Source organism: Miniopterus schreibersii (assembly GCF_964146895.1).
Source record: "Miniopterus schreibersii genome assembly, chromosome: 20".
Taxonomy (NCBI): Eukaryota; Metazoa; Chordata; class Mammalia; order Chiroptera; family Miniopteridae; genus Miniopterus; species Miniopterus schreibersii.
Window position 1 is genome coordinate 20,880,918 of NC_138122.1, and position 22,804 is coordinate 20,903,721.

Genomic DNA, 22,804 nt, shown 5'->3' on the forward strand with positions numbered 1-22,804 from the left:
TTAAAACTCAGATCTTTATTATGATGCTATAAGAGCGGCAGAATAGTGAAGAACCAAATAAAAATTAACTTCAAAAGGTGTTATTTTAAAAAACAACAACAGATTTGTGAATTATCATGAGCACTATGGTTGTTGTGCCCTTAGAAAGGTACTTATTTGAAAAATAGTTTAAATTACAGTTTTTGTCTTGTTTTCTTGTAAACATAGTACAGATTCTCCATAGGAAAATTAGCAAGTGAGATAATTAAATAAGGAGAAAATTAATGATCCAATGTAAATCCATTATTACCTGGACAGATAAATTCTTCTAGACTTTCATGTTTGCATTGACTACGTTGCATTGAATCTAAGATGCTAATGGTTTTCACATATACCATTATCTCATATACCCCAAGAAGGAAAAACGCCGTCAATTTTCATTGTAGGATGTATTCCAGATTCAGTGATGTTAAAAATGTGTGCATCTTAGAATAGACAAAAGACAGACTAAAATAAATGTTTATATGTTTTGAAAAATGGACATACTATAAATGCTCAGTGTTTCCTGATTTTTCCCATTTAGAATATTGAATAAACTTGGCCATCCATCTCCTGTTCCTTCTTTCCTGGTAGGCTGTAAAAGCCAGCACGGAGGCCACCGAGCTGCTGCAGAATATCCGCCAGGCGAAGGAGCGGGCCGAGCGCGAGCTGGAGAAGCTGCAGAACCGCGAGGATTCTTCTGAAGGCATCAAAAAGAAACTGGTAGAAGCCGAGGTGAGTAGGGGACTGCCAGCCTGTGGTTGGACTGACCCCAGTCCCAGCGTGGCCACATGGGAGTGACAGTGACCAGACTTTGGCTGTGCCAAGGGAAAGGAACTGCAAAGCCACCCTTTGCTTATATCTGACCAAACCACTTTCCCTTCTGCAAATATCTTTGAAACTCCAGAGGCTTCGAAACATTTTCCCCAGAGGGGAAGAAAGATTTGTCACAGCAGCTTCAAGTTGAAAGATGTTTTGATGAAAGCTTTTCCTTTCTGTTTTCCTCTGACCTGCTCACTCATCTGGGAGGGTTGACTTATGTTTATATAACAGACTGTAACGCCACCCCTGAGTTTTTCTTTTCTTCGCTCTGTATCCTTGTCTTTCCTTGTCTTTTCCCCACAGCGTTAATAACATATTAATTTCCAAAGCTTCAGCTACGACCTGTGTGTCGATGACTTCCCAGATTTGTATTTCTGGGTGTCTTCTCTCCCTCAAATTCTTTGTTGTTGTTGTTGTTGAAATCGTTTATATACTTATACAGGAAACACACGAGTGTCTTCTCATTGTCAAAAACTTAAGCAGTAGTACTGAAGAATATAGGATAAAAAGTGACACTTCCCCTTTTCTCCCATCCATCTCCCCTAGCTCCTTGGTGGTTGGTCTACAAAAACGGATGTGCCACAGTTGATTTAGCCATGCCTGTTGCTGGGCCGCCTGCTTTCCCTATCACAGTGCTGGCATGAACCTGTTGGCTTATGTCTCTTCGGGGCCATCCTCACCTGTGTTCCAGGCAGTATTTCCCACTGCTCCCCTGACATCTGGACTGGGTGTCCGAACAGTGCATCAAATCCAGAATGAATGTGGGGTCTTCCCCCACGAACTGAGTTCCCTTCTTAATATCCTCATAGTGGTCAGGGTCAGCATCATTCATCTAGTCACCCAGGCTTGAAACCTTGACATCATATCTGATTCTCCGTGGACCTTGCCATTCAGTGAGTCACTCAGTCCTATAAATACAGCCATCCCGTCTCCTCGGTTCATCCCCTGCTTGCCATTTCTGTAGGCCTCCTCATAGACCAGGCCCTCTTCCTCTGAGCTGAGCAATAGGAATTGTTTTGCCTTCTGCTTCCGGTGTCTCCTTCCTCCCAGCTAGCTCACAGAGTGTAAGACTCGTGGACCTCAGACAGAAGGCTCGTCAGTACCCCGTACCCCATCCCAAACCTTCCCTATATCTTAGGTGTACCCCTGAACCTGGTACATGAAACTCAAAACTATTTGGCCCACCTTTTTTTGAATTTCACCCTTTCTCCTGCTCCCCATCACGCATCTTAAGCTGTAGCTGCTCTAGGCCTCAGCTGGGGCCTGAACTGGGTCTTGACCACCTCCATGTTTCTGCTAACGTGCTTACCTTTGTCTGAGAGGCCTTCCACCCCTCCTCTTCTGCCCTCCCCTATCCTGGCCCTCTCCAGAGCTTATGTCTCTGGGACTCTTCCCCTCCCCTGGTGGGTAAACGTCCTCTTTCCTGCCTCCAGCCTTCTGCAGCACTCTGCCTGTTTGCTTTATGGCTCTTCCCCCTTAACCTATATTATGTTTGCCTGTGTTTATCTTATCTTTTGCAAGGGCAGGAATTATGTCGCTTCCTCTCGGTATTTTCCGTGATGCCTAGCGTGTATTCTTTTGCAGATAGTAGGTGCTTGGTAAATATTTGAATGAATGAATGCACTCTTGTAACCTACACAACCGAGTACTTGAATTCTAGAGTCTTCTTTTCTTCGCTGTTGCTGTGGGTGCCTGAGACTTCTCTTCCCGCCTCGAGCGCAGGCATTACGCCCGTGGCGGTTACCCCATTAAAACTCTCTGATTGATTCACGATCTACAGGAACGCCGCCATTCTCTGGAGAACAAGGTAAAGAGGCTAGAGACCATGGAGCGTAGAGAAAGCAGACTGAAGGATGACATCCAGACAAAGTCCCAACAGATCCAGCAGATGGCTGATAAAATTCTGGTGAGCAGGAACCAAAGTTGAAAAGTTAAAAGATAACAGGGCAGAGGTTGCAAAGGGAAGGGGGTAAAAAAGAAGTATTTTAAGCACTGTCCGAGGGGAGGTGTCACCGAGCAGGTGAATTAAGAGAAGTAATCTCAGTGTCTGCCACATCAGAGAACAGTATGAATAACCAAATTTGGGGCATTTCAGCACTGGTAACAGATCCGTAAATATTATTATTTTTTTGCTCTGTTTGCTACTGCCTGACATTTTAAAATATGAACATGCATACTCTCATTTCCGATAGATTTTTCCAGGAGCATTTCTGTCCTTCCTATGAGCAGAGTTTTGTATGGCTGTTAACTTTGCAATGCCAATTAAAAAAACTAGGGCTTTAGACCTTTAAGACCAAAACCAAGATTCTTGCTTTTGGAGAAGAAAAATAAATTAGTCATGCAGAATTGTTTTTCTCAAAGTAGTATTTGTCATAGACCAGTGTCCACCCACTCACCCTCTCTGCTACAGTTGGTTGTTGTTATTGTTTTTTCAATTTCCTTAGATGTAGCAGGTCTTTTTTTAGCTTTATAATCATCATGATTCTGTTTTCAATTCTGGTGACCAATTTAACTTAATCAAGGAAGGCTCGGGCAGTACTCGCAAATGGGTTAAAGTTTTGCCCCTGCCAGGGTGGCATGCAGGTGAACCTTTGAAGGACTCTCCTTGGATCTCAGTCCCAGAGCCAGGAATTTGATGCCACTTAGTGATGACTCGAAGTCTGTTCATAGCTCCCTCCTCCCCCGCCCCAGAAGAGACTCTGGAGTAGTCGGCTGTTTCTCTCTACCATAAGGAGGCGAGGTGGTGAACAGGTCACTTCATCTCTCTCTCTCTGCATCACTTCTGGGAAATGAGTCATATATGAACTCAAGAATAGCCAACTTATAGGCCTATACTTAATACCCAAAAACCCTTTAAAACTTTCCATTTCTGTGTTCATATATATTCATGAGCATATGGATGCTCTTGAGCAAACAGGTGAAAGAGAAATTGGTTAGATTGTTTTGCTTGGACACACAGTCTTCGTATATACGTCTGTATACACAAAGGCGAATGTGACTGTTGGTCTACCCTTTCTGTTCTCTTTTTCCATCATCAGAGTTTCTCTTGGCGATTGTCAAGTATGTGAATTTTATCGTGAGTAAAATTAGATCCCACCAAGATCCCACCACCACTATCCCTTGCTTTGTGCAAATGAAGTGGTTAAGTCTCTTGTGGTCGCAAAGTGTTTCTCTGTTTACTGGTGATGTGTTCATTCATTCATTCAACAAATATTTAATGAGCTTCTACTATGTGCCAGGCACTGTTCTAGGAGCTGGAAATATAGCAGCGAACCGTAGTGTTTGCATAACAGGACTGAAGAGTTTGATCCAATACATATAGAAAAGATAATGTGTTAAAAAATGACAACAACAACAAAAAATGCCAAACTGCCAAGAAGTCGGATTTTAGAATATCTGCTTTTCCAAAGGTTCACTTGCAATTAATATGTAGGAATATAGAGCTCTGCATTCTTTGATTATATGTTGTAAACTCCCATTCATGTATAGACCAGAAATTTGGTCTTAAAGTTGTCACTCTCAGGTATCTGAGTTTTCAACCTCTTTTAGATTCTGATTTCCATTCCTGTGCAATCTTATGAGGACTGAAAGTAAGAAAAGATGATTATCAAGTTATTTATAACATAAAGAAAAAGTAAACATATTTCTTTGTCCGAATGTATCTTGCCACCTGCTCGAGTTCCTTTGTGCTTGTGACTTCATTTATCGGAAGGTGCATTTTGCTCAAGAACCCTGTGCTTAGGCTGCGAAGTATCTAGGACATGGGCAAAGGTGGTCTTTAATTCCATTTATGTAATGATGATGCTTGGAAACAGATCCCAAAATGTCATTTGCTTTAAAAGATTTGCTATCCTGGTAAGAACTTTCAACGCAAATAATTGGGGTTCTCATTATAGCAAATTCTTTTGCTTTAATAAAAGAAGTCATTGCAGAGGATCATTTAGTACATCAGACCTTTAAATTATGTTTTTATTAATTAAAATCTTGTTCATGTTCAACTTTTCAAGATCACATCTGTTAGATTGCAACAGATCTTGTGTACCTGGTCTTAAAATTGAACACTTCACTGGCCCCTCAAAGCAAAGCCAACGCTTGCAGACTTCAGAATTTCAAAAGCTTAATCAGTAACGTTTTATGTGCATGTGAATTTGAAAGTATTTTTTCCCCATTTTATGGACATATCCTGTATACTTTCTTCATTCTTCAAAATTCTCGTAATTAATTCCACGTCAAAGAAAAATTTCATAATAGTGTGAAGAGATGAAAACTTGGAGTAATAACCAATAACTTTTTTGTTTATTTTTTTGTTATTTTTGGAGTAATAACCTTTTATATTAGTAATTAGTAATGGGTCTAGATTCATAAGACTTAATGTAGATGCAGATATGATATCTGCATTTAGAGAGTGTTTCAGTGAATTAAATGCTGCCTTTTATAAATCGGTTTATAATACATTGGCAAATGAATTGGTATAATTTTCAAATGAATTACAATTTTGTTTAAAAGCAGACTACTTAATAAAAGAATGCAGAGAACACTAAATTTGAGCTATTTATATTACTCCAAATTCTTTTCACATCTATAATATATATGCATACATATTTACGTCATCATTATCAGTGTGTTTTATGTTCTGCTTTGTTCCCATTAACTTGTATCATATAAACCAGCGATTTTCAACTGGTGCGCTGCAAGAATTTTTAAAACATGTAATACTTGACTATTTAGTCAGAGACACTGACCTCTTTTCTTCTAGGTTGTCAAATAAAAAAAAAGACAAGTCAACACAACAATAGCTGTCCAGTGTGAATGAATCAAAATTACACCTGTTTTTTTGCTTTTTTTGTCAGATGGGCAAAATATATTTTTTTTGGTGTGCCACAGAATTTTAGTACTTAGTGTATGTGTGCCCTGAGATGAAAACGGTTGAAAATTGCTGATATAAACATTAGATCATATGAATGTCTCCATTTACATATTCTGCATACCAGCCAGTTGAAGTAATCATTTAAAACTCAAAGTGTTTGAATTGTTACATCAGTTTCCTTCTCAGCTAGGGTTCTTGAGCAATCACTTTGTGATGAGGAAAGTATAAAATATTTTTTTATAATAAATTAACTTTAAATTTAAAATAAATTAAAATTACTTTTCTCATTTAAGGTTTCATAGAAGTGAAAATGGCTCGAGGCTCAAGATAGTGGTCAGGGGCTTTGCACTATACTAAACTTTCAAATGTTGCCTTGTTACTCTTATTTCTCTATGCAGATATGAAGAGCTGACTTTGTTTGACCTGTCACATTGACAGATTTCTGATCCCCGTTCACCAGCTGTGTGTGTATATGTGTATACTTGCGCTTGGGAAGCCCAGTGCCAAGGCTTGGTAGTGGTTTCCTTTCCAAGAGCCTTAGGGCTAGTGATGAAGGAGCAGATGCCTGTTGCCTATGGTGCCTGTGCCAAAGTCATGTTTCCTGTGAATATCTACATACACTGGCTATGTCCTGCCCTTTGCACACCTGACCGTGTGTTCTTTTGTGTCCAGGAGCTGGAGGAGAAGCACCGGGAGGCCCAGATCTCAGCTCAGCACCTAGAGGTCCACCTGAAACAAAAAGAGCAGCACTATGAGGAAAAAATTAAAGTAAACACACGTTCTTATCTTCCCTGGCATTCCTCCTATAGCACCACGTAACTTCTCTCTCTTCCTGGGCACTGTGGCCCACTTCTTGCTAGACCAAAGGATTCTCTGGGGTATATGCCATCTTCAGGCCATGGTGGAAGGTTTTTGGGTGTTATCTATGTGGGGGCTTGGATATCAGAGGTTCAAAAATTTTTATTTTAAAAATTGGTTCATTTTGTATCTCAGTTTATTTTTAAAATATTCTTTGACCCACTCGCATTCAGTCCATGATAATTTTGACTTAGAAAGATTCACCACATTCTTTGCTTTTAGTTTCCTTCCTCCATCTCAGACCTAGGATCCTTTTTTGGTTTGTTTGTTTAAAGCATATCCTTAAAAACAAGTTTTTCAATTTTTCAATTATTGTTGACATACAGTATTGTATTAGTTTCAGGTGTACAGCATAGTGCTTAGACATTTATATAATTTATGAAATGATCCCTTCAATAAGTCTAAAGTGTATCCTTGAGGAAATTCTTTGGTGAAGTTCTCCTGGTGACAAGCTCTCTGTTCTGTTTGTGTGAAAATGTCTTTATTTCATTCTCATCCTTAAAAGATATTTTGGCTGGGTATAGAATTCTAGGTTGGCAATTATAATTCCATTGACTTTTGGTTTTTATTACCACTTTTGAGAAGTCAGCTGTTGATCTGTTGCTGTCTTTTAAAGTAATTGATTTCTTAGCCCCTTGACTCTTTTTAAAATTTTGCTTTGTTTTTAATTTTCTGAAGTTTTACTGTGATGTGTGTCTAGGTGTAGATTTATTTTTATGTATCCTGTTTGAGGTATACTGAGCTTTGAATATGTTGGTATTTTTTATCAATTCCAGAAAATTATTGATCATTATATCTCAAATATTGTCTCTTCCCCTTCTCTTTTTCCTTTTTCTTTGAGAATTTGATTAGGCATGTGTTAGATCACCTCCAATCTATCCTTTGTTTATGTTTTTCATTTCTTTATCTGTTAGTGCTACATTCTGGGTAGGCTCTGACATATTTTCTGTTTTATTCTTAGCTGTATAATCTGCTGTTAAACCTACCCACTGAGTTTAAAATTTCAGTTACCGTATTTTTTGTTTCTAGATATTGTATTTGGTTCTTTCCCAAGTTTTCTAGATTTTTAAGACAATTTTTCTATTTCATGCATTCATTTCTAAGCTTATTATTTATTTCTTTAAATGCATTAAACATACTTGTTGTATGATCTGTGTCTGATAAGTCCAATATCTGAAGTATCTGAAGGTCTGTTTTTGCTCTGTTGCTGCTCTTGGTTCTTTTTCTTGGTGCCTATCTCCTTGTGTGCTTCGTGAGCTGCTCATTTTCCTGGCAGAATTATTAATGGGGATTCTTTGAGACCTTGAATGAAAATGTGCCAGCCTTGGAGGCTGGCCCTGTGCTTTGACTTGTCTGTATTCTTATCCTTTGAGGCTATTACAAATAAAAGTTCAGTTTATTTGGTTTAGCAAATGCCTCAAGTTAAAAACTGCTTTGTGCCATTTTTACCTTTCTAAGTTTCTGCTTTGATATGCTTTTGGGAAAATATTTCCTATATTTTATCTAGCTATTTAAGTCATTCTCTGTAGAAGAGGTGGCTTAATTAATCTAACCCACCATATAAAATAATACATTCAACTATTATTTTAATTGTTGAAATTATTATTTCAATTCATTTATTATTAATAAATTCAATGACCAGAAATGGATGCCAGCCTCTCTATTTCCTTTTAAAATTGCATCACATTTTTATTATGATTTTTGGACCTAATCTTCAATTCTTATGTTCTAGAGAATCAGGCATTGGTCAGTATATCTCAAATATTAAATCAGACAGTGAAGAAGGCTTTTAATTTTTGTGATGATGCTGTTACTGATTTGCTTGGTATTCTCAGAGAGTTGACTGATCCTTTTTTGAGAGCTAAGCATGCTTGTGCTCACACAGCATCATCAGCATCACCACCTCGGCACCTTCTTTCGTTAACCCTGGGTGTTACTTTTGGTTATTTTTTTTATTAAAAGGAATATAGGAAAATAACCCAGAAGTAATCTCAAAGTGTTTTAGCATGGCACTTAGTTTAGTGCATTTTAAACTTTATATACCCATCCTTTTGGTTCTGATTCTTACTGGCATCCAGACTTTTATCTTTGGCATAGACTAACTTTCATAAAATTATGAACATGTATACAGGAGTCTGTCGGCACCTTTATATGATGAGAATAACTCTTTGCAAAATTCATTCTGAGATTTGCGTGATTATGTTGACTTTCCTGTCAAAAAGCCGTGTTCTGTCTTGACTGAGGCTTGTTCCTTCTGGCCCACCCTTACCTCTTACTGGTTTCCATCACTGCCAAAGCTGGGGTCTTTTTTTGAGCAGTGGCATCCTTAAAATGTGCTTTATTGCTTTTGCACCTCGTAAGAAAAGAGCGTACTTGGTCTAGGTATTATGTGGTCTCTGCTGCCTTCTAGATGGAAAGAACTTTGGGGAATGTTAGGGAAAGATGTTTTCTTCTGTCTTCCCTCCTGGAATCTTTATGAAACCATTTCTCTGTAGCCTGTTCTGTTTTGTGTTTCCTGTTCCAGCCTCTGTAAGGCCATTTTAGTTATAATTATGATCATACCCTAGATCCTATCCTTTTCTTGTTCATAATTTTAGAATCATGCACTGACATCCAAGAGAACGGGCCACTCATCCTATTGCGCTTCTTCCCTCTCCCATGACCCTGCCCTCCACCTTTTGTCCCTCCCCACCAACTCGCCTTCTATTTTTTCCATCAGTTGGTTCTAGTTTAAGGCCCTCTTTGAAATCTGTTCTTTCCTTTCTTGATCATGTGGACCCCCTCCCTGCCAACTGGCTCTTTTATGGACAGTGTTCCCCATGCTCTCTAAAGGTCCCTTCACAATAGACATTGTGGGAAAGACAGATTTCAATCCCATCTGTGACCCCAATTCTCTCAGTTTGCTTTCCAGTATCAAATATAGTTGGTGTCATTCCGAAAAGCAGACTGGATTCTCTCAGACGAGAAACACAGGGCTGTGGTCAAAGGCTTGGGCAAGTTATGATGTCGTCTTTCTTTTCCACTTTTTTGGTGACCAGTAGGGCTTGCGGAACATTAGATCAAGCTGGTGGATGGGGATACCATTACTGTTTTATTTTTTCTTTTTGGAAACCGTAGGTGCTTAGAGCAGCGTTTCTCTTCCCCTAGGAAAGGTTTTTCTTTCCAGTGACTTTTTGTGCAGCTTGATCAGAGGAAAGAACAGAGGAGAGAGGCATTTATTTTTTCTTTCTTCTTTGTTGACTCTCCACCTACGTTACTGGTGGGCAAAATCCTCTTGTCCCTGGCTGTTTCTGAACCTTGGTCACACAGACTTCCTCGGTCTTCAGCTTTCTGTCTCTTCGTTCACAGCCTAGAGATATCTAGATTAATTTCCTATATATTAAGAGCAAGCAGTTCTGAAAACTACTGGTGCATTGTCTACGATAAAGTTATCCCCAGGTAATACCTTCAAATGATAAGATCTGTACAGAGATCATATTTTCTCTCTCATTTTGGAGTTCACCTCCATTTTGGATATATCTCTTGAGTCTTTTTGGCTGCTGATTTTAAAATAAATTTTTAGTTCAAGTCTGTGGGTTACTTACCATTTCATGGTAAGATTTCTTAACCTCATTTCAGCTGAGAAACAGACTCCCAATCCCTCTCTCTTTGCCCCAGAGTCCTCTCCACTGCTTTTCCCCCTCCTCCCTTTTCTCATTTTTCTCAAGTGCCCTTTGTTAGCCTTCCCTGCTCAGCTTTGCTACTCAGGAGACTAACTTGCTCATTTGTTTCTCATAGGTGTTGGACAGTCAGATAAAGAAGGACCTGGCGGATAAGGAGACCCTGGAGAACATGATGCAGAGACACGAGGAGGAGGCCCACGAGAAAGGCAAGATTCTCAGCGAGCAGAAGGCGGTAGGTATAAGAAAGCACAGAGCTGGTTTTCAAAGGAGGGTCTGTGGACCGTGCCAGGAGTCACACACCTGAGACAAGTCCATTTCAGTGGAGGAGTTATTCCTTCTGTTTTACCCGTTGGAGTTTGTTGCTACAGGTGGCTCTCTCTGCAACTTTCCTCTTGTAAAAGCAGTGGAGGTGGCGACTCAGGGTGGCCAATTTCGCCTTTTCATGCTTCTCTAAGAGCTGATCTGTCATCAGCTAGAACATTGTCCTTCAGAATGCTGCCTGTCAGAACGCTCAGTAGCCCTTGGTCTCCCTCATGTGTCTTCTCTTTTTCACTTGTCCATTTCTTTCCTTTCTAATGCAGTGTAAACAGGTATTTCAGAAACTTGCTGCTCATAAGGCTCACCTGTAGTGCTTGTTAATCTGCATATTATCTCAGATCCTACTGAGACTTTCCACATCAGACTCGCTAAAGGAGCCTCATGGGAAATTATATTTTTAACCATCACCCCTCCTGGTTTTTATGATTCCTTAAGTTGGGAAACTTTGATGCAGAGAATGTTGGACAGTAGTGGCTGGGTGATAAGGACTCACTCAGAAAAGGACAGCTCCATGGGTGATGAGAAGTATGAACTTGCAGATTCAAGTTCAAGGCTCCTGCAGGCTCAGGTGACACGTAGATGACGGGGATTGAATGAGGCCCGCTTACTTGCAGAATGTCAGGTTCCTGCATAGGTCCTTCTGCCTGTCTTTAATGCAGGCCATTTACCTAATGTGGGGACATGTAATCTCTGCTTTGGTAAAACAACTGAGTGCTATACTTTGAGCAGTAAGATCTGGGATCCTCAGGGTACAGGTTGGTTGAGTGCCTTGTTACCTCTGGTCAGACTGCCTGCGTTTCAGATGAGACCCTTACCCTGGCCCACATGGCCCATGTTACTCTCGTTCTGGGAGAACTGTCTATGCTTGCAGTTTCAAAGGTCCCCTGTGTTTCAGATGATCAATGCTATGGATTCCAAGATCAGATCCCTGGAACAGAGGATTGTGGAGCTGTCAGAAGCCAACAAACTTGCAGCAAACAGCAGTCTTTTTACCCAGAGGAACATGTAAGTATTCAAATTCTAACTGTGTGATTACACTTTGATCTGCTCTCCTGGGGCATAGACTGCATTCCCCTGTCTGGTGGAGCTGGATTAGATTTAATTACTTGTGTAGTTTGGCCCAGCCCCCTACTCCATACTTATGTAATCGTGCCCTCTCTTAAGTGGTCTCATTCCACCGTGTCTTCTCTTTTGAGCTGGGTTTTCTTAAGTGCTTCAAATTGCCATCAGATTATAGAGTGTTTTGCTCTCTCTAATGAGGCTATTTATAGTTTGCTTTTGGAAAGCAGCAGTCCTTGTTCCCAGACTTGCCTCCCGTAATTAGCCAGAGGTGATCTGTGTGTGCCCAGTCGGGCCATCTATTTTGCTGTTATTAAGTTAGGCCCTGGGAGAGGAAGTTTGGGGTTTAGTAAGGACTCTCCATGTTCCAGGAGCACTTTGATCTTTAAATTACAATCTCCAGAGTGTGTTTTTTTTCCTTTAGCTAGCTCTTCAGAGAGCTTCTAAAACATTCCCATCTTAGTTTAAACCAGCCTGATAGACTACTTTTTGGTCTTTGTGTCATTCTGGTTTCTGATGCTTCAGAGCAGTCTGGTGGGGAGGTGAGCATGGCTCACAGAGGAGCAGAAGGACTAGCATTCCTTCTTCTCATCGCCCTTTCTTCCCCAGGGCCCACCTGAAAGAGTTGTTAGGGTATTCTTGTACTCTGAGGGGGCCCCTTTCTGCCTCCTATACAGACTCAAAAAAAAGGGTCTACCAAGAGTGAAATGTTCGTATCTCTTGCACTCCCCTTGACCATACTTAATACCATAGGCGAGGGACTCCGAGCCGTGAGGATTAAATGCGAGGATCATGCACACAAGGCCAGGTCAGGTCAGAGCTAATCTGGGAGTGACCATGGTCCACTTACTATATGAGACACATCTCTTACTCTGTTTCTGTCTGCCCTTCCGAGTGGCCATGCTCACTTCTGACGAGACTGATTTTGCTTGTCCCTCTTACCACCCCCACCAGGAAGGCCCAGGAAGAGATGATTTCAGAACTCAGGCAACAGAAGTTCTACCTGGAGACACAGGCTGGGAAGTTGGAGGCCCAGAACCGAAAGCTGGAGGAGCAGTTGGAAAAAATCAGCCACCAAGACCATAGCGACAAGAACCGTCTGCTGGAGCTGGAGACAAGGTTGAGGGAGGTGAGAGTGAGGGCGATCGCCCAGAGGATTTGTTGGAGGACTCGAGATCCCCCAAACCAGCCAGGTGTCAGATATAAGTCAGTGCTCATGAGAGAGGCATTGTGCATGGAGAAGGGCACAGGAGTCTGGGTTAGACTCCCATCTCCACCTCTGATGAGTCTTCTAACATTGGGCAGGCTGCCTTCCCTCTGTGTGTCAGTTTCCTCATCTGTAAAGCAGCCATGAAAACGCATCTCCCTCCCAGGGTCATGTGGGGCTTATGTAATCGGTGCATCTTCACATGGGGACAGAGTGGTTCCTCCTTCATCTCGATTTATCAAGGGTCACGTGACCCAGCCCATGCACAGAGTTGAGCACAGTGTTGGCTACACAGGATGGCTTAATGACAGTGGCAGATTAAATGACACACCCAAATGTTAGGTTTGTTTGATGGAAGGTGGTTCTCTTCAGAGGTATAAGGAAGCTGGGAAGGACAGCCAGGTTTTTGGGAAGAAAGTACAACCTAGTTGGTTGTAACATGGTAAGATTGATTGAAGTAACGAAGTTACATTCATGTACTTACTCACTATGTATTTATTAAATGCCTGCTGTGTGCCAGTTAGTGGCCTGATATCCAGATGTGACAAGACAGACCCAGTCCCTGATCTTGGGCACTGTCAGCCTAGCAAGCAGGGTTATCTGGCACTTGTAGAGGTGAGACTGTAGTTCCGGAGAGTAGCTGTTGGAAGTGGGACATCAGGCTGGGAGTGGAAATACCGTGCTCAAATGTTTGTGATGGAATTCTTCAAAGAGCAGAAAGTCACTCTTAAGGAAAAGCCTGTTATGCCTGCAGAGGCCTGAGGACTAAACCTTGGGGAATACTCATGCTTAGGCATGTCTTAGTCTTAGTTTATACTGGAGTGTTAAAATGAAGCCAGTTCTCCAAAGGACAGGAGTTGTCAAGGTGTGGACCCTCCATTAGGACCACCTGGTATATCGATTAAAATGCAGATTCCTGGGCATCTTCCTCCCTCAGCCTGTTGGAATGGAATTGGGGTGAGGGGGGTGGAGAGTAGGGGTTTGCATTTTTAACAGGCACCCCAGGAAATTCTTACACTTCTGGAGTTTGAGAACCATTTTTCTAGGTCGTCCAGAAGCCTTAGGTGATGGTTTAACTTTTATCATCCAGGCGATAGTTTTACTCTTCAGTAAGTTTCACCCCCCCCCCCCCCCCCCAGGGTCAGCTTTAAGAGTGTGAGTGTAAATAACTCAGGTAGATTTCTTTGAGCATGGGAACATTGGCTGGCTGTCCTGCCTTTTTGTTCCAGAAATGTTTCTCTTACCTCTCCTGCCCTGTGGCTGTCTAACTCATCTGGGCAATTAAAATGCCCCAGGGGAGGTGTGTTGCTTTGTTCTTAAATTAATACAGCTAGTCCCCCAAGGATGGTAGGAGAAATGTAGAATGCTTGTGAGAGGCTCAGGGCTATATTTGCTCTCTTGAGCTTAGGTTTAAATGTAACAAGTCAGGTCCACCTTCTCTTTGCCGCCTGCTGCTATTGAGATGGGGGCAGCCTGGGGTTTGATTCACCTTAAAGGGCCCTAGGCTTTCCTCTACCCAGTATGTGCAGTGTTAGCTCTTCTCCAGCAAATCATGTGGAGTCCTGAACGTGCAGGGCTCCTGGGTTCTCCTGTCAGTGTTCACCATCCTCACCCACCTCCGCTTGCCTCGCTGTCACCTGCCTCTCATGGTTTTGCCAAGTGGCATCAGGAATTTCCAGGGCTGCTAGTAGAGTCGCAGCCTGCTCTGAGGGCTCGCCTTTTAATAAGGCAAACAGTAAGTAGTTGGAGCCAGACTTCCTGGGTTTGAACCAGCCCCGCCCTTTTTTCAGTGTGACATTTACTCAGTTACTTGATCTCTCTGTGCCACAGTTTGCTAATCTGCAAAATGGCGGTAATCGTAGTACCTCCCCCATTGGGTTGTTACGAAGATGAAAGGAGTTAAAACAGTGCCTGGCTCATTGTGAGTACATCTGCCGCTGTCAAGTCACTGTCATTGCCATCACCGTCGTCGTCATCCTCACTGGAGAGAGATCACAGCCTTGACTTCAGCTGCCCCTGACTTACCAACCCACACCTTTCTCCAGTTTCTGACCCATCATCCCAGCAGATGTTAGACATCCCCACCTGATGCGTCCCTTGTTGCTCAAGTTCAGCACGTCAAGACTGAATTTCTTTTTTAAAAAATTATCTTTGTCTTTCAGTGCTGCCTTTATTTTTTTAAATATGTCTTTATTGATTTCAGTGAGAGGAAGGGAGAGGGAGAGAGAGAGAGAAACATTAATGGTGAGAGTCATTGATTGGCTGCCTCCTGCATGCCCGCCACTGGAGTTCGAGCCCACAGCTCGGCATGTGCACTGACTGGGAATTGAACCGCAGTCTCTTGGATCCTAGGTCGATGCTCAGCCGCTGAGCCACTCTGGCCGGACAAGACTGAATTTCTTAACTTTCTCCTCAGACTGGCTATCCTCGCATGTTCTCTGTCCTAACCAATGGTATCACTCTGTGTAATGCACCTGCCCAGAAACGCAGATTTCACCTTTGACTCACCTCTGTCCTTAGTTCCCTGCCCCATTTGAACTAACCACTAAATTCTGTTGGTTCCCTGGGCTCAGTGTGTGGTAAATCTTTCTTCTCTTCACCCATATGGCCTTTGGGACTCTGATGTTACCTTTTCTGGGGAACCTTCTATCCTCTGGAGCTGGATCTGATGTCCCTTTTGTGTCCCCACAGCCTTCCATGTTTAGCCATCACCCTGTGTACCTCTTGGCAGTCCCTGTTGCATAGTGAGCTCTCTGAGGGCAGCAAGCATCTCTTACTTGCTTGGTATTCAATGTCCGACAGAGTCTGGTTCCTGGGACAGCCTTGTCAGTGCTTGTTAGGTCAATAGATGTGCCATGATCTCCCTCATCTCCATGCCTTTGGTTGCCGTGCTTCCCTTGGATGGGATGTTCTTTCTTCTCTAAGCTGCTTGTTGGCTTCCTGTGTTCTTCAACACAGATGCAGGTACCTCTGCTACCCCCAGCTGTGTTTGCATCAGGTCCCTGCATGTCCTGACCCTTGCACTTGACCACAATATATGATAATGGGCGGTTTTCATTTTTCTTCTCAACTTGAAGGCAGATATTGCCTTTTATCTCCATTTTTCTTTTTACATAGAAGTTACTAAGTTTTTCGTATATGATAGAATGAAACGCTGAGTAGATAGAAGGTTAGATGGGCAGATGGAAGGAAGATGTTCATCATGTGACATTAGTACTGGTCACCTAATGGGAACAAGTCAGAGCAAGAATATTTAAAATACACAGAATTCAGTCTGTTCCATTTGTATTCTGATTCAAAGGTATTCCTATTACTAATATGATCTTATTTATATCTGTTTACTTTTTAATGCTTTTCTAATAAGAGCACTTGTTATAATGTCCACTGGAGATTGTTGTGTGGTTTTCCTTTTGAAACCTTCCTGAGCGTTTGAATATTATAAGTAAGGGTTGGTTTTATATACATCCTCTCACATTTGCTTATTCCTGTTGATTTTTGAGACTCATAGAAGTCACACCTGTTTAGTTTTTCCCCCTCAGTCAAGTGCTGAAGAATTTGATTCCATGACCAAGTTTCATACAGACGTTGAACAGCAGGTCACATCCTGGCTTCCTTTACAGTTAAGGTCAACTGAGCATTTCTCTCTGTGTCTCAGGTCAGCCTCGAGCACGAGGAGCAGAAACTGGAGCTAAAGCGCCAGCTCACAGAGCTGCAACTCTCCCTGCAAGAGCGCGAGTCCCAGCTGACGGCCCTGCAGGCTGCCCGGGCGGCCCTGGAGAGCCAGCTCCGCCAGGCTAAGACAGAGCTGGAGGAGACGACTGCAGAGGCAGAAGAGGAGATCCAGGCGCTCACGGTAGGCCTGGGGAGTGGCCCCTCAGATGGCTGCTCACTCTTAGAAATTACAAGAGAGAAAAAAACGATCTATAGAGATGTCGAATGGGCAGAAATTGGCTTACCTAGGCCTCTCCTTCATTGGAATTAGTGTTTGCGATCAGTCGATAATATCTGAGCTTTCCTTAGCATCTCAAAAAGGTCTTCCTTTAGTTATGTATCTTCCCTCTTTTTAAAATAATCATCATTATTTTTTTTCTTTTCTTTTTTTCAATTACAGTTGACATTCAATATTCGTTTCAGGCGTACTCATCGTTATATTTTGAATTTAAGTTTTAGCCAAAGTCTGTTTACTTAGATCCCCCACTTTGATTTTCAATAATCATTAAACAAATAATAATCTTAAACTTAATGGTAGTCTTTCTACCATATTTCTAATTTGTTTGGTTAACCTTATCTATGTTCCTCTTTTTTTTAAGTTGTAGATTCTGCTTTGTGTCTTATGTATGCATCTGGTATGATATGGTATATTTTTTAAACTAGTTTCATTCTTAGAAGTTATGCTCCCTTTGTTGGGTTTGGAGAGCCCATCATCTGAACCCAATTGGGAACATTATTGGACAGTGCCAGGGTCTTTATGGACCAGTCTGGGACACAGGGACTTCCAGGATTCTGGGGCTAACATAGTAACATGTAGAAGGTGCTTGTGATTCCCAGATTTTCCAGGATTTGATGTCAAGTTCAGATACCAACAGCAATCTGAATTTCTGTTGTCTCTATGAGAACTTATTAAACATGGTTGATGCCACAAGCCCCCAATATTTGGTTTGTTTCAAAATGTATTGAAAGCAGTTTAGAAAGATACAAAACAGTGTAACAGGATAAATAAGAAAGAAAAGGCAAAGAGAAAATAAGACTATAGGAGGAAAAAATGGAGTTAGGAATGAAATGAATATTTAAGAGTGAAGGCAAAGGCTCGTACACTTTCTGGAGTTGGCTGGACGGGTAGGAAGACAGCCAGGTAACATTTCTTAGCTGCTAAAGGAGACACTTAAAAATCGAACCAGAATTATATGTAATGCATTGTATGATAATATTTCGTCCCTGTATGAACACCCAACCACTGGAAGAAAGAGGAGACGTAAGTAATTTAATCCACATTTAATGAGTCCTCATGTGTGTCTAGGGCTGTGTCATTAGCCTTTTCTCCCCGGGGTTGGCCTGTAGTCCCTCAAACCCTTTCACATTGGAAGAGAAAGACGTTTCTCTCTCTGCTCAGTTGGAGTTGGGGGGGGGGCGGTGGCCGAGCATCTTATCCTTCCCTTTGGAAGGAGGAGGGTATAAAATAGAGCCTGTGTCACTGCTGTTTATCTGTGGGGAAATTAGTCTTTAAATCCTGCCTTGCTGCTGGTTGGAATGTGCTGTGTCTAATGGCTGCTGGGAGCCTAGCACAGCAGCAAGTCATGACTTAATTTAGTCAGATGAGCTCACTGCCTCAGAGCATCTTCTCAGAAAAAAGAAAGAGACAGCCTTCCTAGGTCCAGAAACTAGGGCTTTACCAGGCTCACAGATGAAGATGCCATGGAAAACAGGGCTTCTTAAAAGTGATGGCAGAAAACTGCCTTCGGCCAGACAGTTGTTTTAGAAGCCCGTCATGCAGGAATCCCAACCCCAGGTCAGTTGGCTTCCGATCAGTTTTGAGGCTATGGGTTTTTGCTCTCCCCGCCTTTTGATTACGTCCTATAAACCTGGTCATGGGCCACATGTGGTTGTTGCCTGAACGGCTCTGTTGACTTTTCTCTGAAGGATGTATTTTCTGAGAGAAAAGAGGAAATTGTCACAAATGCAGTGCTCTGATGCCCTCTCTGTCATTGTTTGAGGCCCAAGTTCAGACCCAGCGTAAGCATCCATCAAATTAAATCAGCTAGATCTAAAATTGTCTCCCAGGAGGCTTGTCAGCTTCATAGCAGGCTGTTTTATCAATAAAAGGAAATAGTCAAATGGGCTATTATTGCTTATTTCTAAGAGGCCTCCATCTCTAGCCTGGGAAGGAGTAGTTACCCCATTTGGCCTCAGCCTCTGGGCCAGATTAGATCGCCTGCAGTTAAACTGAAGATCTGCATTGAAGGAGCTTGGCAGGGGCCCCCTGGGAAGCCATTCTTGGTCTTCTGCTTTCTTTTCCCCCACCCCCACTTTACCCATCCTGTCAGTTGCATTTGCGTTGAAATTGACTGGTTGAGATTGAATCAAGCTAGAGACCAATAGGAGAGTCAAATTTAAGCAAAAATCCATACTTTCAAGATGCTTCCATGCTTATTGGTGGAAGAGAGAATTTTCTGCCAGACCTTGAAATTTCAGACTCCATGTAACCCCGCCCTGTAAGGAAGAAGATTTGAGTGTGCACACTTTAGGGCACACAGGTGTGTGACGTGAGGGGGCGTCACTGAATGGTGCCTTGGGGTACAGGTGTGGCGTGAACCCTGCGAACACCAGCAAGGCCCCCAATCATGTTTCGTGTCCCTTCCTTCATGTTCTTTTATTGATTTGGTTAAATGACTGATGCTTAGTAATCAAGAGTCTAAAAAGCTAGAGACAGCAATGAAAGGAATCCTCCCAGCATCGTATGATCACAAGATCCCAAAGTCATCCTCTTTGATTTGTTAAAATTGTTAGTCTCTTTTTCCCCCCCCTTCCCTGTGCTTTAGCCAGGTAGTTTTCAGAAATCATTTGGCTACAACCCACCGAAGAATACATTTTACCTTGCATTTTTATACAAGGGAGCACATATAGTGTATTTCATGGATTTTAAGGTATCTAAAATCAGGATGCATCTTATAATCATAGCCTGTACATGATTATATAGTCGTATAGCCATAAACATGTCATGGTTTAATTGATAGCACTTTTTTGTTTTGAATGTTACATAAAATTGTGATAGCCTTACAATTGAGAGCAACTTAAACTTGATGAGTTTTGTTATCTCAAACAAATTTTCTACAGCAGGGCTTCTGTTTTAGAAAAGGTATATTCTGATGCTTTTAATTCTATCCCGTGTAGTCCATTTCATTGGATAAAACAAACCAAAAAAACCCCCAGTTGTCATGCTCTCCATTGGGTCACAGCTTGAAATAAAAAGAACTGCTCTAGCCACTCAGGTCTTGTTTTGTTCATCAGATGCATCAAACCCCTTCTTGCCTCAGGGTTTTTGCACATGCTGTTTCCTCTGCCCTTTTCTGTTCTTTGCGGGGTTGGCTCCTCCTCCTGCTTTAGGTTTCGGTTTAAATGTCACCTCATCAGAGAGGCCTCTTTGACCACCCCAGCCAAGTAAGTTCCTTTCTAACCCCCTTATTCCCTTTTTCTGTTTCCTTTATAGCATTTGTCGCACTTTGTAGTCATGCGCTTATTTATGTTCTAGTTTCCGTCACCAGAATGAAGGGGTAGGCCCTACATGCTCTGTATTACCACAGTGTCTGGCATGTGGTATGCACTCAAAAAATCCTTGTCAACTGAACGAAACGGTTCTGCCTGTATATTTATTTCAAGATCACTCTGGGGTTTCTGAATCTCAGCAGCTTTTGATTTAAAAAAACGTTCCTACTTTGTCCTGGCTGTTGTCCTGTATGTATGTGTCTGTGTGTTTTTGTCTCTCTTGGGAGTAGGCTTGGTGGGGGAGGGTCAGTTAGAGGGAGAGGGAAAGGTTAAGGTTGGGGAATAAGACAAAGGAAGGACAGTAAAAACTTCATGATTTGTTGTATTTTTTTCTTCCACTCATCCCTAGGCATTAATGTTCAAATGTGTTTGTAAAAGGTAGGCATGTGTGGTCTAAGTAGTTCATTGTTGTATGTCAACTGTAATTGAAAAATAAATTACAATTTGTAAAATAGTTAGTTGTTACTAACACAGCATCATGTGTTCCTGTAACTTTTGTTTCTGATGTTGGGGATGACTTGATTAATTCTTCGAAAAAGTTGCTGGCACTGCTGCATCAGCATTTTTGGCTTTCTAGGCAAATGCTGTGCTCTTTATTGACCCGTAGCATGTACAATTGTATTCCTCCCTATGGAAAATTTATAATCAACTTCTTACCTTTTAGGCACATAGAGATGAAATCCAGCGCAAATTTGATGCCCTTCGTAACAGCTGTACTGTGAGTATTAACTAAAGATGATTAAAATAGCGTCACATTCAAACAGAAGAAAAACGGGACATCTCTTTGTGATATCAGTGACTAATTTTTGATACAGACTTTCAGCAGTTAATGCTTTCAAACTGATTTGACGTTTCTGAGCCCCAGATAACTTCAGTTTCTTGGGTTTCTGCCTGTTTTAAACATTTAAAACCAGGAGTGATGCACACAATTCTCACTGCACAACCACTAATAGGTTTCAGTGGCTGCAACAAAAGTCCCAAAGCAGCTCCCTGGTCTTCTCCAATGTGGAAGGTTCCCAGGCTAGCCCAAGCCAGAGATTATCCAGGTGGTAAGGGCAGGTATATGTGTGAGGCTTCTCTAGCCTGCTGCTTCTGCAGGGAGGAAAGATCTAGAAATTTTAACTTCCTAACAGGTAAAATCTGGCTCCCTACCATGCAAATTTGAAATCTAGGACTCTTTGGAAGATGTTATTTATATTGAGAAGAAGAAATTCTATGCACAGATAAGCATCATTCATAGATTATGTAATAGGTTAGGGTCATGGAAATGCAAAGTCTATTTTTTGCTCAAAAGGAAGGACTGACATAGGCCTCTTTCAGAAGACAAGGATGTTATCTTTACCCATGGTTCCACTGCCTGCCTTTTTGGTCCTTTCACTGCTTTATTGCTTCCTTAGTCAGTCCTCGGTGAGCTAGTCTCTATTTGCATTATTTGAGCCTGTGAATTTCCAGAGTGCCGCCCCCCATACATATTTTATTTTCTTGTAATGGTAATGAACTCATCCTTTCCTCCTTACCAAGAATGGGATATTAAGTCCTGATGCTTCCCCCCCCTAGTTTAGGTATAAAATGCGCACAGTAAAGTATATAAACTGTACAGAATTTTACATGTGTAGACAGCTGTGTAGCCACAACATAGATACAGAGCATTTTCCGCCCCCAGAAGGCTCCCTCATGTTCTCATCAGCATCCTCTGCCCAAAGGGTAACCGCTGTTCTGACCTCTGATACCATAGATCAGTTTTGCCTGTTCTTGAACTTCATTTAAATGAAGCTCTTTTGCCCGGCCGGGCGTGGCTCAGCGGTTGAGCGTCGACCTGGGATCCAGGTGATCGGGGTTCGATTCCCAGTCAGGGCACATGCCCGGGTTGTGGGCTCGATCAATGACTCTCTCATCATTGATGTTTCTATCTCTCTCCCTCTCCTTTCCTCTCTCTGAGATCAATAAAGATATATTTAAAAAAAAAATAAATGAAGCTCTTTTGGGTTTAGCTTTTTTTTTTTTTGACTTAAATTGTCTCTGTGGTTCATCCATGTTGTATCTGTCAAGCATTTGTTCTCTTTCATTATGGTGTGGTGTTTCCAGTGTATGAATAGTTAGTTTATCCATTCTCCTGTCAATGGATATTTGGATTGTTTTTGCTATGAATAAAGCTGTTAGAAAACATTTTTGCACCCGTCCTTGGGTTACTATAAGCACTTATTTCTGATGAACATATACCCAAGAGTGGAATAGCTAGGTCATGAGCTGTGCCTCTTGTTTGACTCTAGTAGGCACCTGGCAGGTGGGTTTTGGTTATTCCCTGATGCTGATGGCTGGATCAGGGTGGGCCCGCCTTAGAAATGTCTGTTGATTTCCTCCATTCTCCTTCCTGTCCTCAAAGAGTTGATGAATTCTGTTACTGTACTCTTTTGTTTTAGTTTCTTTTGCCTTGGTTTCTTATTTTACACAAGAGTTATTTGCTTACATTACATACATAAATGATCACCAAATAAAGTATAGGTCTTTTTATGGCTGTGCTATTTTTAGATTACTCTATGTTCCTAAAAGAAACTTGGGTGTATTTTCAATGTGTACATCAGTAATCCTTCATCTGGAGATTTCCTTTCTTCTTCTTTTTTAGTCTTTTTGGCATAAAGATTTTTAATAAGTTTTTTTACAGTTTTATTGAGGTGTAATTGGAGTACAAACCCCTGATGAGTTTTGAGATGTGTGTAACCTGTGAAACCAGCA

The 22,804-nt window shown here is 41.8% G+C and overlaps 1 protein-coding gene across 4 annotated transcripts in view; it reads left to right on the forward strand.

The window, feature by feature from the left end:
* Positions 1-22,804, forward strand: part of CIT (citron rho-interacting serine/threonine kinase) — a 123,034-nt gene that overhangs the window by 63,995 nt on the left and 36,235 nt on the right. For all 4 annotated transcript variants that reach the window (XM_081123712.1, XM_081123713.1, XM_081123714.1 and 1 more), the window contains exons 17-24: positions 613-753; positions 2,621-2,746; positions 6,380-6,475; positions 10,343-10,459; positions 11,441-11,550; positions 12,559-12,733; positions 16,467-16,664; positions 20,736-20,789. In XM_081123712.1, coding sequence (XP_080979838.1) covers positions 613-753; positions 2,621-2,746; positions 6,380-6,475; positions 10,343-10,459; positions 11,441-11,550; positions 12,559-12,733; positions 16,467-16,664; positions 20,736-20,789 — 1,017 coding nt within the window. The remainder of the gene's footprint in view (positions 1-612; positions 754-2,620; positions 2,747-6,379; positions 6,476-10,342; positions 10,460-11,440; positions 11,551-12,558; positions 12,734-16,466; positions 16,665-20,735; positions 20,790-22,804) is intronic.